At 45.6% G+C, this 14,409-nt stretch overlaps 1 protein-coding gene across 1 annotated transcript; it reads right to left on the reverse strand.

Annotated features, from left to right (window-relative positions):
* Window positions 1-200: 200 nt before the first annotated feature.
* Window positions 201-4,655, reverse strand: AQP10 (aquaporin 10). Its single transcript, XM_024989821.1, is given in 9 exon segments — window positions 201-1,289; window positions 1,703-1,870; window positions 1,872-1,915; window positions 2,162-2,280; window positions 2,384-2,405; window positions 2,688-2,803; window positions 3,339-3,465; window positions 3,837-3,912; window positions 4,618-4,655. Coding segments are annotated over 9 exon segments (909 nt in total). The 3' UTR covers window positions 201-1,090.
* Between the last annotated feature and the right edge of the window lie 9,754 nt (window positions 4,656-14,409).

Genomic DNA, 14,409 nt, shown 5'->3' on the forward strand with positions numbered 1-14,409 from the left:
GGCGGGAGAGGGCGGGGGGCGGGAGGGGGTTTTGGGGAGGGGTGAGGAAGGGGGAAGGCGGGAGCCGCCATCTTTGTGCGGGGCAGGGGGAGGGTCTTAACCCCGCTGATGCTCAGCACTGCGAGGCCGCGATCCCCGCCCCACCCACTCCCAGATGCATCCATCCCCGGTCCAAAAAAAAAAAAAGTCTGGAGGCAAGATAGCTCTGAGATTTTTTATTTTTAAATTGAAAAAAGGGAAACAGAAGAACGCTCCTTCTCTGCTATAAGAGACCTCTCTTCGTCGGGGAGGTGTGTGAGAGTTGAGGAAGCGCTGAACGACGAGAATTTTCCTCCGCGCCAGCTGGCCATTACTCCTCCTCTTTCCGCTCGGGGCCCTCTGCTCCTTCGCCTTCTCTCCTCGCCCTGGCTCATCTCTTCTTACTGTAGTTCACCCTCTCCTTGAATGACACAGCCCGGAATGTCTAGGTATGGGGTCGTGCCTCAGTTTCTCCATCTTGCTCAGTCTCCAGCCACTTGACTTCTTCTGGCGGCCCTCCCTTTCCCGTCCCCCCCACCACGCCCCCTTGGTGGAGGCGGTTTCCCTACCACCACCCGTAATTACTATCTGCGGGGTGGCTGAATCTGGGCGAGGCGCCCCAGTCAGCGTAAAGGCGGGCGGCGCTGAGGCTACGAGAGCTGGGAGTCAGTCACTGGGGGCCAAGCTTTGGAAGAAGTCCCCTGGATTATGCCCTGCACAGGATGGTCGGCCCCCACCATCCTGCAGATTCCCGAAGCCTTCCCAATCCGGTTTCCATGGTGCGCACCCTCTGGCGGCTACTTGGAGGAAGTAAGTTCTTGGAAGTCCAGGGTCTGAAAACCTGCGTGGGCGAGGAGGGGGATGAGAAGACTGAGTCTGGTACCTGAGCCTCCTCGTTCTCCCTGTCCAGGCATCCTCCCCAGTTTAGGAGGAGGAGATGCCTAGATGAGCACACGGAGAAGCTGCCCAGGGCCTGGCGTATTAATAAAGAGAAAGAACATCTTGTCACCAGGCATGGGGTCTCTGGCCCTCTTCAGTGTCCACGAGGGAGGTGAGGACTGTCCTGCCAGAGTCACAGCTTACTCTCCTGCAGCTGAGTTGCGGCCGGACTTCCCGAGTCTGAGGCTTCCTGTTGGGCACACTCTAGATCCTGAGATGGCTCTGAGTCCTCAGGATGGTGTTTTGCCACCAGCAGCTGGTATGTGGCTGTGCCAGGCATGGCCCCCACTAGAGAGCCCACCACAGGAACCCACCACCAACCATTGCCAGCACTGCCAGACAAGAACAGAAGGGAGATATCAGGGTTAGTCCCTTAGCCTTCCCTCTGAAGAACTGAAGGTATTCAGAAAACTCCCTAAAGCAGTGTCTGGTGAGAGACACCAGAAAGAGTGTTGTGGCACCAAAGCATAGCACTCAGAGAGGAGGAGACCCCAGGAGAGCTTGATCTTTAGGGATTATCTCATACATGCATTTTGTTGAACACAAGCTCTAAATCTTACTGTTTCAGTGAAAAGGGTAAAAGGAGAGAGAGGGGACAAGACATAAAGGGAGAACTAGGGCTTAGAGGAGGCTCAAACTGTCCTGAGATGCCAAGAGAACTATTTAAAAGGAGAGAGCTGGAGACCCAGGGTCAGAGCCCTTAGCAGGGGGATGTGAGTGGAAGGACAGCACCAGGGGAGGCTACCTGAAGACTTCAGGGCCCCAGCCAGCTACGTAGGTGAAAAGCCGTGGGTCGAGGTCCTGGACAGGGTTGATTGGGAACCCACAGTTGGCACCCATGGATAGCATGTCGGCCAGGATCAGTAACCCCACTACCACAGGCTCCAGACCTGCAGGCACTCCCTTGTTCCGTGTCCAGGATGGCCATCCCCACCATCAGCTTCCAGGTGCCCAGAACCTTGGTGTCGACAGAGGCAGGGGGGCTCCCGTCAGCTGCCAGGTGCGCCACCTGCCCTATCTCACCCAAACACTCCAGGCTGCCACCCCATGGCATCTGACTTTGTGCAACTCATGCAGCTGGGAAAGGCGAGCTGCAAAGATAAAGTCAGCCCCACAACCCACCCAGAGCCTAAACAGCAGGCCGAGCTTCCAGGGGGAAAAGGGCAAAGGTTGTGGCTTTCCCAGGTCACCCTCTTATTCCTACCTGATCCAGGAAGCCATTGCTCAGAGACAGATAGGGGGCAGGGTAGGTGGCAAAGATGGAAGCCGTCTCCTTGGGACCAGTCACTGTCAGGCTCCCACCTGGGTAGTTCTGTAGGGCATCTGTAGGGTAGGGGACACCCAGGATTTCCATCTTTGCTCATTCAAAACTGCTCTAAGGCATCGTTAACCACACACAGGTGCCCCCAACCTTGTTCTCTGTTACCGTGATAGAGAGCATGCTGCTGCTAAGTCGCTTCAGTCATGTCTGACTCTATGTGACCCCATAGATGGCAGCCCACCAGGCTCCCCTGTCCCTGGGATTCTCCAGGCAAGAACACTGGAGTGGGTTGCCATTTCCTTCTCCAATGCATGAAAGTGAAAAGTCAAAGTGAAGTCGCTCAGTCATGTCCGACTCTTTGCGACCCCATGGACTGCAGCCTACCAGGCTCTTCTGTCCATGGGATTTTCCAGGCAAGAGTACTGGAGTGGGGTGCCATCGCCTTCTCCAGATAGAGAGCATAGGGGACTCCAGAGGCACAGAACGCAGACAGCAACTGCACCAAGGAGTAACTGAGAAACCTGGCCCAGGGGAGGTGTCCCCGGAGGCACATGGGCAGGGAGAAGGCTGGATTCAGGTGGGCCCCTTCAAGGATCAAGAAAAGAAAACCAATATCCATTAAGTATCACTATCAGGCACTGTCACCAGTAACACTGCTATTCCTCCCCACAACTCTTAAGTCAAATGTTACTATTCTCATCACATGCGTTAGGAGGTTAAGCGACTTGTTAAGGTCATGCAGTAAAGCCAAGTTCAAACCTGGGTCTGTCTGCTCTTTCTATTCCAGTACTCGATGCAGTGTGAGTCTGAGGAACAAGCTGGTGAGGTCTTAAGCAAAGATGAACCCTAGAGGGCTTAGGTAGGAGACACAAGATGAGTGCATTTACTCATGATGCCTTGCCATAGAACTCTGTCTACCTGAGCAGAGGATTAATGTGAAGTGGGAGGGCGAGATGTAGAGAGAGAAGGGACTGGACTGGGCCAGAGGCATATCTCAGTCCAGGGCACTGGTCAAGCTCAAGGAGATAATGTCTGTGAGTCACCAAGGGACCCTTTTCACTATTACCAAACTCAAGTGCACATCATACCCTATCTGATGACCAGACCTCACCCTACTGACCTGAGACATTACCACTCACATAGATGGCTAGCATAATGCCCAGAGAGCCAGCCAGAAACACGGTGAAGAAGTTTCCTTTGGTTCCTCCACTGGTGACAGCCTGGGCCGAAGACCCCTGTATGAGGAGCTGGTGGAGAAAAGAAAGATGAGGAAGACGGAACCAAGAATAGGGAGCCTGGGAGACCCGTAGGAGAGAGAGACTGGGAAGAGAGGGGATGGCCAAGATTGATGAACGGACTTGAGGGATCAGCAAGAAAAAACAGAAAGGGGGAAAGAGAAAAGATGGGAGAAACAGAGGGAGAGTAAAGGAAGCGAAGGAGGGTAAGAGATGGAAAGTGACAGGAATAAAAAGGAGAAGGTAGGGGAGGCATAGAGGAACAAGAGCAGGAAAAAGAGGCTGATGGAGGCGTTGTCCTCCTAGTGCACCCAGAGGAAGAGGTAGGGACCCTAGGAGGAGCGCACCTGCCTTCTTTCCTCCCCCTCGATTAGACCGCCTACCATGAGCACAAACACAGCCAGAAGCTCCGCCAGGCACTGCCGGGCCAGGAGGCTGCGGATCCGGAGCGGTCCTTGACTTCAACCAGAGACTGAATAGAGACCATAGTGGGGAAACCCTGTCCCTGGTCACCACTCTCTCCATCTGCATAGACACATTGTTGCTACACAGCTCCTGCCTGTCAGGGGCAAAGATAAGGAAAAGACTTTAAAACCAATTAGCTCAGTTACTGACCAGCAGCTGATGTCTGCCTGTGCATGAGTGGAAGCTCGGGAGGACAGAGGTAACAAGAGAATGTGGGCAGACTGTGCACAGCCAGAGTCTGGCGTGTGCACAGCCAGAGTCTGGCGTTTGCCCAGTCTCTGTCTCCTCTGTCTCCGCCCCAGGCCTCCCAGGAGTAAGTAGCCTCCCCTTGTGCTGACAGACTGCGGGGAGTAGCCTGCTTCGTGGGCATTAGTTCTCTTGGTCCTCAAACCAGCTGTGGAAAGTGGTAGTAGAGAGCTCCCACTCTACTACTGTACTGAGGATGGGGATGCACTACTGAGACAGCCTGAGACTTCCCCAGGCCACACGACTAGTTAACAGCTAGGCCAGGTCTTCTGACTCTCCATCTGATATTCCACAGTGCCTCTCCTGTGGAATGTAAAGTCTTTCCCCCAGCCATTTGGATGCCTGGAAAATTTAACATGCATCCAGGGAGACTGGACTGAAGACCGTAGGCTGCAGGAGTAAAGCCCACCTCAGGAGCGCTTGTAATCGCACCTTAACTAGAGAATGCTCTACCTTGTGTCTCTTGCCTTGGCTCCAAATGAGGGCTTCATGCCCCCACTGGGCTCCACTTCCCCTTCTCTGGATGCTTGCCACTCTTATTCTGTTTAACACATAGCCACTTGCTACGTCTTCACATTTCAAGCCTCTAGTTCAGATTCATTCAATGATGAATCAAGCTCTGGCCCCTACGGAAACATAGTTTCTGCCCTCCTAGAGCTGATGCTCTAGTAGATGGAAGTACTATACATAGTCATTTTTTTTTCCTTTGCACCATGCCACATGTGGGATAATAGTTCCCTGATCAGGGATTGAACCCGTGCCTCCTTAACCACTGGGCCTCCAGGAAAGTCCAATATACAGATTTTTAAAAATATATATCGTTTACGAGGTTCTTGAGAGCTGGACTATGTAACCCCAGGGGCAGGGGTGGGGGTGAGGGGCTCTAGCACAGTCCTGGGCACATCTCTGTGAAATAATACTTCCTTCCTAGGTTTAGTGGCTATTATAGTACTCCACCCAGGTCCCCTGTTCAGAGCCAATGCACCCATTCCCCAGCTTCTGGGAATAACAGACACTGAGAGCATGCAGCTTCTGCCCTCATGGCAGTGACTTCTGTGGCAGGAAACTGCTTCGGCCAAGGTCATGTGCCCTCCTACAGGGCCCAGTGAATGAATGGTTGATGCAGGGATTCAAAGACTAAGCAGAATTTGGTAGTGTTGCACACAGACCTGGATGCCAAGGGTGCTGGGTCAAACGAAGTGGAGCATAAAGTTAGATGTGGAAGGATTTATCGATAAGGGAGCACTCTCCTGGGACTCAGGATTTAAATCCTGGCAAGATCCCCCTGGAATGTGGGATGAACACTCTTCTCGAAGGCTTGGGGAAAATGATAGCTCATGCTAAGAAAAGTAAAAATGTCTCAACAACTCATTTATGCTGATGACCATTATTGGAAAAAGGGAGAATACTCAGACCTTCTGAGGATTTTTGGACAAAGTATCTGAATTAACATTGACAGTTGACAACCCAAATTTGTACCATGGCCCCTTGTTAGAGAAGTAGCACAGGGGGCCCAGATAATAAATGGAGTCCTGGGCTAAGGTCTGGTTCAAAGGATATTCACTGAGACCAGGGATCCACCAGGTGGTCACTTCCCCAATACCCTAACATATGATAGCAGTGGACATCCTTTGGCGTTGCAGAACACTCATAGTGGTTTTTGACCTGTAGAGTAAGTGATGAAGACCAACTAGATGCCTGAGTCTACCCAACATCAAGAGAAGAAATAAAAACAATACCACATCCTAGGGGAAATGGAAGAGGTTAGTGCCACCCTCCAAGACACAAAGAATAAAAGAGAGGCGGCCCCTTTCATACCACCAGTTTGGCTCTTAAAAAACTGGATCGATCATGACAGATGACAATGGTCTACCATAAACTTACTTAAACAGTAACTCCAATTGCAATTGCTGTGTCCCAAATGGTAACTTTACAGGGCAGTTTAATGCCGCCTCTAGTTGGGAGTATGTAGTCATTAATCTGGCAAATATGTTATTTTCCATCCCAGACAGGTCAGAAAGGAGGTCCACAAGCAGATCCATCCACATGGGAAGTCTAGCAATATACACTTACAGTCTCACCCCAGGACTGTGTTAACTCTCTGGTCCTCTGTTGTAATAGAATCTGAAGGGAGCTTGACTGTTTGGACATTTTGAAAAACATCATATTGGTCCACTATACAATGGACCTTTGAACAACACAGGTTTGAACTCGGTGGGTCCACTTATATATGGATTTTTTTTCATTAAATATATATTATAGTACTACATTATCTGCAGTTGGTTGACTCCGTGGACACAGAACTATATATACGGAGGACTAACTGTGAAATGATACTTGGACTTTTGACTGTGCAGATGGTCAGAACCCCTGACCTCTGCATTCTTCAAGAGTCAACTGTATATATAACATCATGCTAACCAGATCAGAAGAGGACAAAATGTGAAAGTATATTGGAGGTCCTGGAAAGATACATGATCAGAGGGTGGGAAACATTCCCGTAAAGGTCCAGGAAACTGCCATATTGGTGAAATTTTCAGAGGTCCAGTGTTCTGGGACATGTTAGATATCCTCTCTGAGGCAAAGGACTGATTGTTGCACCTCATATCTTCCACCACTAAGAAAAAACACATTACCTATTTACTCAGGATTTAGGAGAAATATATTTCACACTTGAGAATACAACTCTGAAAAATTTACTAGCTGACAGTGAAGGCTATCAACTTTGAGTGGGGCCAAAGCAAAAAAGGCCCCTGCAGTCATATGAGCCAGCAGACCTAATGAGACTAGAATATCTGTAGTGTGTGTGCTTTGGCAAGCTCTACTAGGAGAATCATAATGTAGACCCACAGGGCTATGGAGCAAAGCCATGCCATCTGCAGCGAGAAATACATACCATTGAAGAGAAGCTCTTACAGTTAGTTCATCAAGTGACCCAGTAGCCAGAACCGCCCATCACAAGCTGGACTCTACCTGATCCTCCATGTCATTAGGAAGGGTGGGCCCAGCAAGAACACATTGTAAAATGGAAGTGACATCTTTGGATTTAGGCATAAGTAGCATCAGAAAGCATAAGCTAGCAGAAATAAGTTCACCCAAACCCAAGTCCAGAAAATAAGTGACCCAGACTCTCATGTCATTCAATAAGCATCTCTCTGTCTCAGCTCACATGACCCTACTGAGAATTATCTTCTTCCATTTGGACTTCTGTAACGCTCAAAATTCTCCAAGCCGGGCTTCAGCAATATGTGAACTCCGGGAGTGGTGATGGACAGGGAGGCCTGGCATGCTGCAATTCATGGGGTCACAAAGAGTCAGACACGACTGAGCGACTGAACTGAACTGAAACTTGTTCAGACATGAGTTGGCGTGGTATGTGGGTAAAAGCCAAAAATTGACTGTGGTTTAATACTGCATAGTGTTTTGGGTATTTTTTTTATATGCAAAGGTCTTATGAGCCAATAAAACTATTTCAAAGTAAAAAAAAAAAAAAAACCACAGATGTAATGCTTCCTCCAGGGGTCACAGTAAGAATCCCCTTATAACTTTGGGGTCTTGGTAGCAAGAGACCAGCAGGCAAGAAAAGAAGTCCTCATACTGGCTGGAGTAATTGACTATGATGAAGGACGGACGACTGCAGCTACATGAGGGAGCCAGGAAGAAAATGCTGGCATTCAGGTCATCCACCCTTGCTGTTCCTATGCTCAGTTTTAACAGTAAATAGAAAAACATAGCAGCCACAGCCTGGGAAGGGCATGGTAACCAAGGGCACTCTCAGGTGAAGGCCGGGGTCATCCCACTATCCAGCTGCCTAGACCAGCAGAGGCGCTCACCAAAGATAAGGAAAATCTAGAGTTAGTGGTGCAGAAGAGGGCATAATAAGAATCCATTAGAGCCTCAAAACCAATTTCAGTAGTTAAGGCTGTAGACTTTTCCACTAAACATTCTCTTAAATTTCCTCCAAGAAATAAAACCAATCAGAGTCCTATAGAAACTTTCCCCTTAACTGGGTAAACTAACCATAAGTATGGGTCCAAGCAGTGGTAGTGGTAAATGGTAGTAGACACCACAGTGCTTCACCCAGATCCTTGCTTTAAGATCGTGAGCCTATGTCCCAGCAGCTGGGAAGATCCATTGCTGACGGCTCTCAGCTGCCTCCCAACTGGAAATTAGCTCAGACACATTGAGCTGTCTCACTCTATCCCAGAAGGTTTCCTGAAGTCAACAATAGGCTGATTCAGGGATACAAAGTCCAGGCCCCTTTGCCTTTTCAGTTCAGTTCAGTTCAGTCGCTCAGTTGTGTCCGACTCTTTGCAACTGAATGAACCGCAGCACGGCAGGCCTCCCTGTTCATCACCAACTCCCAGAGTTTACTCAAACTCATGTCCATTGAGTCGGTGATGCCATCCAACCATCTCGTCCTCTGTCGTCCCCTTCTCCTCTCACCTTCAATCTTTCCCATCATCAGGGTCTTTTCAAATGAGTCAGTTCTTCGCATCAGGTGGCCAAAGTATTGGAGTTTCAGCTTCAGCATCAGTCCTTCCAATGAATATTCAGGACTGATTTCCTTTAGGATGAACTGGTTGGATCTCCTTGCAGTCCAAGGGACTCTCAAGAGTCTTCTCCAACACCACAGTTCAAAAACATCAATTCTTCAGCACTGAGCTTTCATTATAGCTCAACTCTCACATCCATACATGACTACTGGAAAAACCATAGCTTTGACTAGTCGGACCTTTGTTGGCAAAGTACTGTCTCTGCTTTTTAATATGCTGTCTAGGTTGGTTATAACTTTTCTTCCAAGGAGCAAGTGTCTTTTAATTTCATGGCTGCAGTCACCATCTGTAGTGATTTTGGAGCCCAAGAAAATATAGTCTCTCTCTGTTTCCATTGTTTCCCCACCTATTTGCAATGAAGTGATGGGACCAGATGCCATGATCCTGGTTTTCTGAATGTTGAGTTTTAAACCAACTTTTTCACTCTCCTATTTCATTTTCATCAAGAGGCTCTTTAGTTCCTCTTCACTTTCTGCCATAAGGGTGGTGGTCATCTGCATATCTGAGGTTACTGATATTTCTTCCAGCAATCTTGTGTCCAGTTTGTGCTTCATCCAGTCCACCATTTCTCACGATGTACTCTGTATATAAGTTAAATAAGCAGGGTGCCAATATACAGCCTTGATGTACTCCTTTCCCAATTTGGAACCAGTCTGTTGTTCTATGTTCAGTTCTAACTGTTGCTTCTGGACCTGCATATAGATTTCTCAGGAGGCAGATCAGGTGGTCTGGTATCCCCATCTCTTTCAGAATATTCCACAGTTTGTTGTGATCCACACAGTCAAAGGCTTTGGCGTAGTCAATAAAGCAGAAATATGTTTTTCTGGAACTCTCTTGCTTTTTCAATGATCCAGCAGATGTTGGCAGTTTGATCTCTCATTCCTCTGCCTTTTCTAAATCCAGCTTGAACAACTGGAAGTTCATGGTTCACGTACTATTGAAGCCTGGCTTGGAGAATTTCGAGCATTATTTTCTAGCGTGTGAGGTGAATGCAATTGTGAGGTAGTTTGAGCATTCTTTGGCATTGCCTTTCTTTGGGATTGGAATGAAAACTGACCAGTCCTGTGGCCACTGCTGAGCTTTCCAAATTTGCTGCCATATTGAGTGCAGCACTTTCACAGCATCATCTTTTAGGATTTGAAATAGCTCAACTGGAATTTCATCACCTCCACTAGCTTTGTTCATAGTGATGCTTCCTAAGGCCCACTTGACTTCACATTCCAGGATGTCTGGCTCTAGGTGAGTGATCACACCATCATGATTGTCTGGGTTGTGAAGATCTTTTTTGTACAGTTCTTCTGTGTGTTCTTGCCACCTATTCTTAATATCTGCTTCTGTTATGTCCATACCACTTCTGTCCTTTATTGAGCCCATCTTTGCAGGAAATGTTCCTGTGGTATCTCTAATTTTCTTGAAGAGATCTCTAGTCTTTTTCATTCTGTTGTTTTCCTCTATTTCTTTGCACTGATCACTGAGGAAGGCTTTCTTATCTCTCCTTGCTATTCTTTGGAACTCTGCATTCAAATGGGTGTATCTTTCCTTTGCCTTTTAATTTGGGACAATTCAGAAGAATTATCTCCATTCCAGTTACTTTTTAGTCACTCAGTCATGTCTGACTCTTTGGGATCCTATGGCGTGTAGACAGCCAGGCTTCTCTCTGTCCATGGGATTCTCCAGGCAAGCGTACTGAAGTGAGTAGCCGTTTCCTTCTCCAGGGGATCTTCCCGACCCAGGGATCAAACCCATGTCTCCTGTGTCTCCTGAATTGGCAGGTGGGTTCTTTTACCACTGAGCCATCCAGAACTCCCTGTAAAATGCTAGGATCAGTTGAGGATTCAATGGCAACCACACTGTGTCAGCCACTCCCTTTGTGGAATCTTTATTTCTTCACTTTCCTACAGGTATTTCTCTCAAGAGCACTCCTAAACAAACCTTCTGCATTAAAGTGTCCATATAAGAGTCTGTTTCTAGGGGGACCCAATCTAAGACATATAGTTCTCCCAGCCCTACACACTGCCTGCTATGGGCCACCCTCCTTGAGCCTTTCAGGCTGAAGAATATCAAAACTCATCAAAACCTCCCCGCTCTCTCTCTCTCTTCTATCATTTTAAAGAAGAAAGGTAAGTTTTATTTTTGTAATTTCTCCTCCAAAAGTGGGTGATTTGAAGAAGCCTATAGAAAATGATCTGAAAGGGATGTAGCAGTCAGTTCCCTATGACTTTTTATAAAACTAACTCACCTAGTCTCCCTTCCAAAACAGGACCCCATATTAAGGAGAAACTGTTGGGACTTCCCTGGTGGTCCAGTGGTGAAGACTCCACACTCCCACTTCAGGGTGCATGGCTTTGAACACTGGTTGGGGAACTGAGATGCCAATAGCTGTGTGGGAAGGCCAAAAAAAAAAAAAAAGAATAAGCAAACAAAAAACGAGAAACAGCTGTGCTTGTTAATTTACATGTTAAAACGTTGCATTAAATTTATTGTATATAATAAATTTGTATACAAATAAATTGTATTTGATTTATAGGTACTTTTGGGGTCGCTAGGAGTCGGACACGACTGAGCAACTTCACTTTCACTTTTCACTTTCATGCACTGGAGAAGGAAATGGCAACCCACTCCAGTGTTCTTGCCTGGAGAATCCCAGGGACGGGGGAGCCTGGTGGGCTGCCGTCTATGGGGTCGCACAGAGTTGGACACGACTAAAGTGACTTAGCTTAGCTTAGCTTGGGCAGAATTGCTATCTTAATATTGTTTGTGTTCCAAGGAGGCTGCCCAGGTGGCGCTAGTGGTAAAGAACCTGCGTACCAATGTGGGAGATACAAGAGGCATGAGTTCAATCCCTGGGTTGGGAAGATCCCTTGAAGGAGGGCATGGTAACCCACTCCAGGGCTCTTGCCTGGAAAATCCCCATGGACAGAGGAGCCTAGTAGGCTACAGTCCATGGGGTGAGACAGAGTCAGACACGACTAAAGTGACATAGCACACACTGTGGGTGTGGTATTGCTCTCCTTTCATTAAGATTTTATCTCAGCAATTTTTGCAGTTTTCAATGGTAAGCTTTTGCACTTATTCTTCCAAAATTATTCTTAAATATTTTACTATTAGTTATGCTCTTGTGAATGACTTACTGTCATTTTCAAATTGTTGCCAATATATAGAAATACATTTTTTTGGTATATTGATCTTATATCCTGAAACCTTGTGATACTCATTTATTGTTGTTATTATTCAGTCGCCAAGTCATGTCTGACTCTCCGCGACCCCATGGACTGCAGCACACCAGGCTTCCCTGTCCCTCACCATCTCCCAGAGTTTGCCCAAGTTCATGTCCATTGAATAGGCGGTGCCATTTATTACTATTAGTAATTTTTCTGTTGTTTATTCCTTAGGATTCTTTTTCTACATATAAAATCATGGTATCTTTAAATATAGTTTTACTTCCTTCTTTCCATTGCAACTCTTTCATTTCATTTTCTGGCCCTATTATCCTAGCTGGAACATCTAGTATGATGTTCAATAGTAGTAAGAGCACATAGCCTGGCTTTGTTCCTAATGTGAGAAAGCATCAGTCTTTTCTATTAAATATCTTTTTATAGCTATCTCTCTTTTAGACTTCTTTCATGTCTAAACATGACTATTATATTGCCATATTTAATTCATAGTTTAACTGGATATACAATTCTAGATTGGAAACAATTTTCCTTCAGTATTTTATCTTGTCTTTTAAGTCCAGTATTGCTGTTAAAGTTTGAGAATATTGTGATTTCTCATCCTCTGATTTTTTTCTCTGTCTGAAATTATTTGGATTCTCCTTCAACTCTAGTGTTCTGAAATTTCCTATGATGTGCCTTGGAGTGGGTTTATTTTCATCCTTGGTATCTAGCATGTGGTGAGTCTTTTCATGTTAGAAAGTAATATCCTTTCCTTCTGGGATATTTTCTCAAGTTACTGATAAGTTATACCATTCTAGTTTGCTTTTTTCCTCCTATTTTCTATCTCTGTTATTTGGTCTACTGTCTTGGAGATTTCAACTTTATCATCAAAATCTTTTGTTAATAGTTTTTCATTTCTGTCATTTTTTTTTAACTCCTCAAATTTCCTCTTATTTTGTTTATTCCTCTTTTGTAGCTTCTTGTTCTGGTTTATGGGTATATCATCTCCTATTTCCAATATAGTAAAGTTTTGTGTGCTTGCTAAATTTTTATCTTTCTGCATAGTCTCTGTTTCTTCCAAGTTGCTTCTTTTGTTTGTGATTCTACATCCTTCATCTTAAAAGCTGCCCACAGATGTCTGGTAGCCTCTAGCTCCATTTGTGTTTACAGTGGTACTCTAAAAAGCTGATTAGAAAAATCAATTGCGTTCTTATACACTAGAAAAGTTAGGGGGAAAAAAGTGAGAGGACATAGTCTACCAAATACAACTATAGTACTTAAAACTGTGATACGGGCACAAAGATAGGCAAACAGATTAATAGAAAAGACTGGAAATTGTAACATTTGTACATATGTTTGTATATATTTTCCAAAGGTAAAAAAAATGAAGTTGGTCCCCCGATTCATACCATATAGGGAGATAAATTCTGAGTGGATTTTATTTTTTTTTTTAAAGAATATTTATTTATTTTGCTGTGCTGGGTCTTAGTTGTGGCACTGGGATCCTTAGTTGCAACATGCAGACTCTTGGTTGCAGCATGTGGGATCGAGTTCCCTGACCAAGAATCGAACCCAGGCCCCCTGCCTTGGGAGCGTGGGGTCTTAGGCACTGGACCACCAGGGAAGTCCTGATTTTAATCTTAAAAAAGATAAAAACTTAAAAAACTTAAAGCAAAAATACCGATCTTTCTCAACTTACCACGGGGTTTTGTCTCTACAAAGTCATCATAAGTTGAACATGCCTTTGATATATTTAACCTAGTGAAAATCACAGCTTAACCTAGCCTACGTTATACATGCTCAGAACACTACAGTTGGCCACAGTCATCTAACACAAAGCCTATTTTATAATAAAATGTTGACTATCTCATGTTATTGGATACCATGCTGAAAGTGACAAACAGCACCATTGTTGACCCTGTGATGCCATCGCTACCTAGCATCATGAGAGTGTACTATACCACATATCGCTAGCCTGGAAAAGACCAAAACTCAAAATTTGCAGTATGGTTTCTACTGAACACATGTCACTTTTGCACCACCATGAAACTGAAAATTTGTAAGTCAAATCATCATAATTTGGGGACTGTCTCTTGTGTTTTGAGATATGTGTTCTTGTGATATGTATGCCTTTAGAAAAACCTCTTTAGGGAATTCCCTGGCAGTTCGGTGGTTAGGACCCCATCTTCTCACTACTGTGGGGCCTGGGTTCAATTCCTGGTCAGGGAACTAAGATTCCACAAGCTGTGCCCCCCCAAATCCCTTTATCATTTTATTGGGGTTTCCAGAAGGAACAGAGGTAGATTTATAAGCTCTGCCATTCTAAACCATAATGCTAAAAAGTTTTTTAATGAGAAAAATATCCAGTAATTTTTAAAAGTTGAAGTATAGTTGACTTATATTAGTTTCAGGTATACAGAAAACTAATTCTTTTTGCAGATTCTATTCCATTATAGGTTATTACAAGATAATGGGTATAATTCCCTGTACTATACAGTAAAAATCTTCGTTACTTTATCTGTTTTATTCAAAGT

This window comes from Bos taurus, chromosome 3, assembly GCF_002263795.3.
Source record: "Bos taurus isolate L1 Dominette 01449 registration number 42190680 breed Hereford chromosome 3, ARS-UCD2.0, whole genome shotgun sequence".
Taxonomy (NCBI): domain Eukaryota; kingdom Metazoa; phylum Chordata; class Mammalia; order Artiodactyla; family Bovidae; genus Bos; species Bos taurus.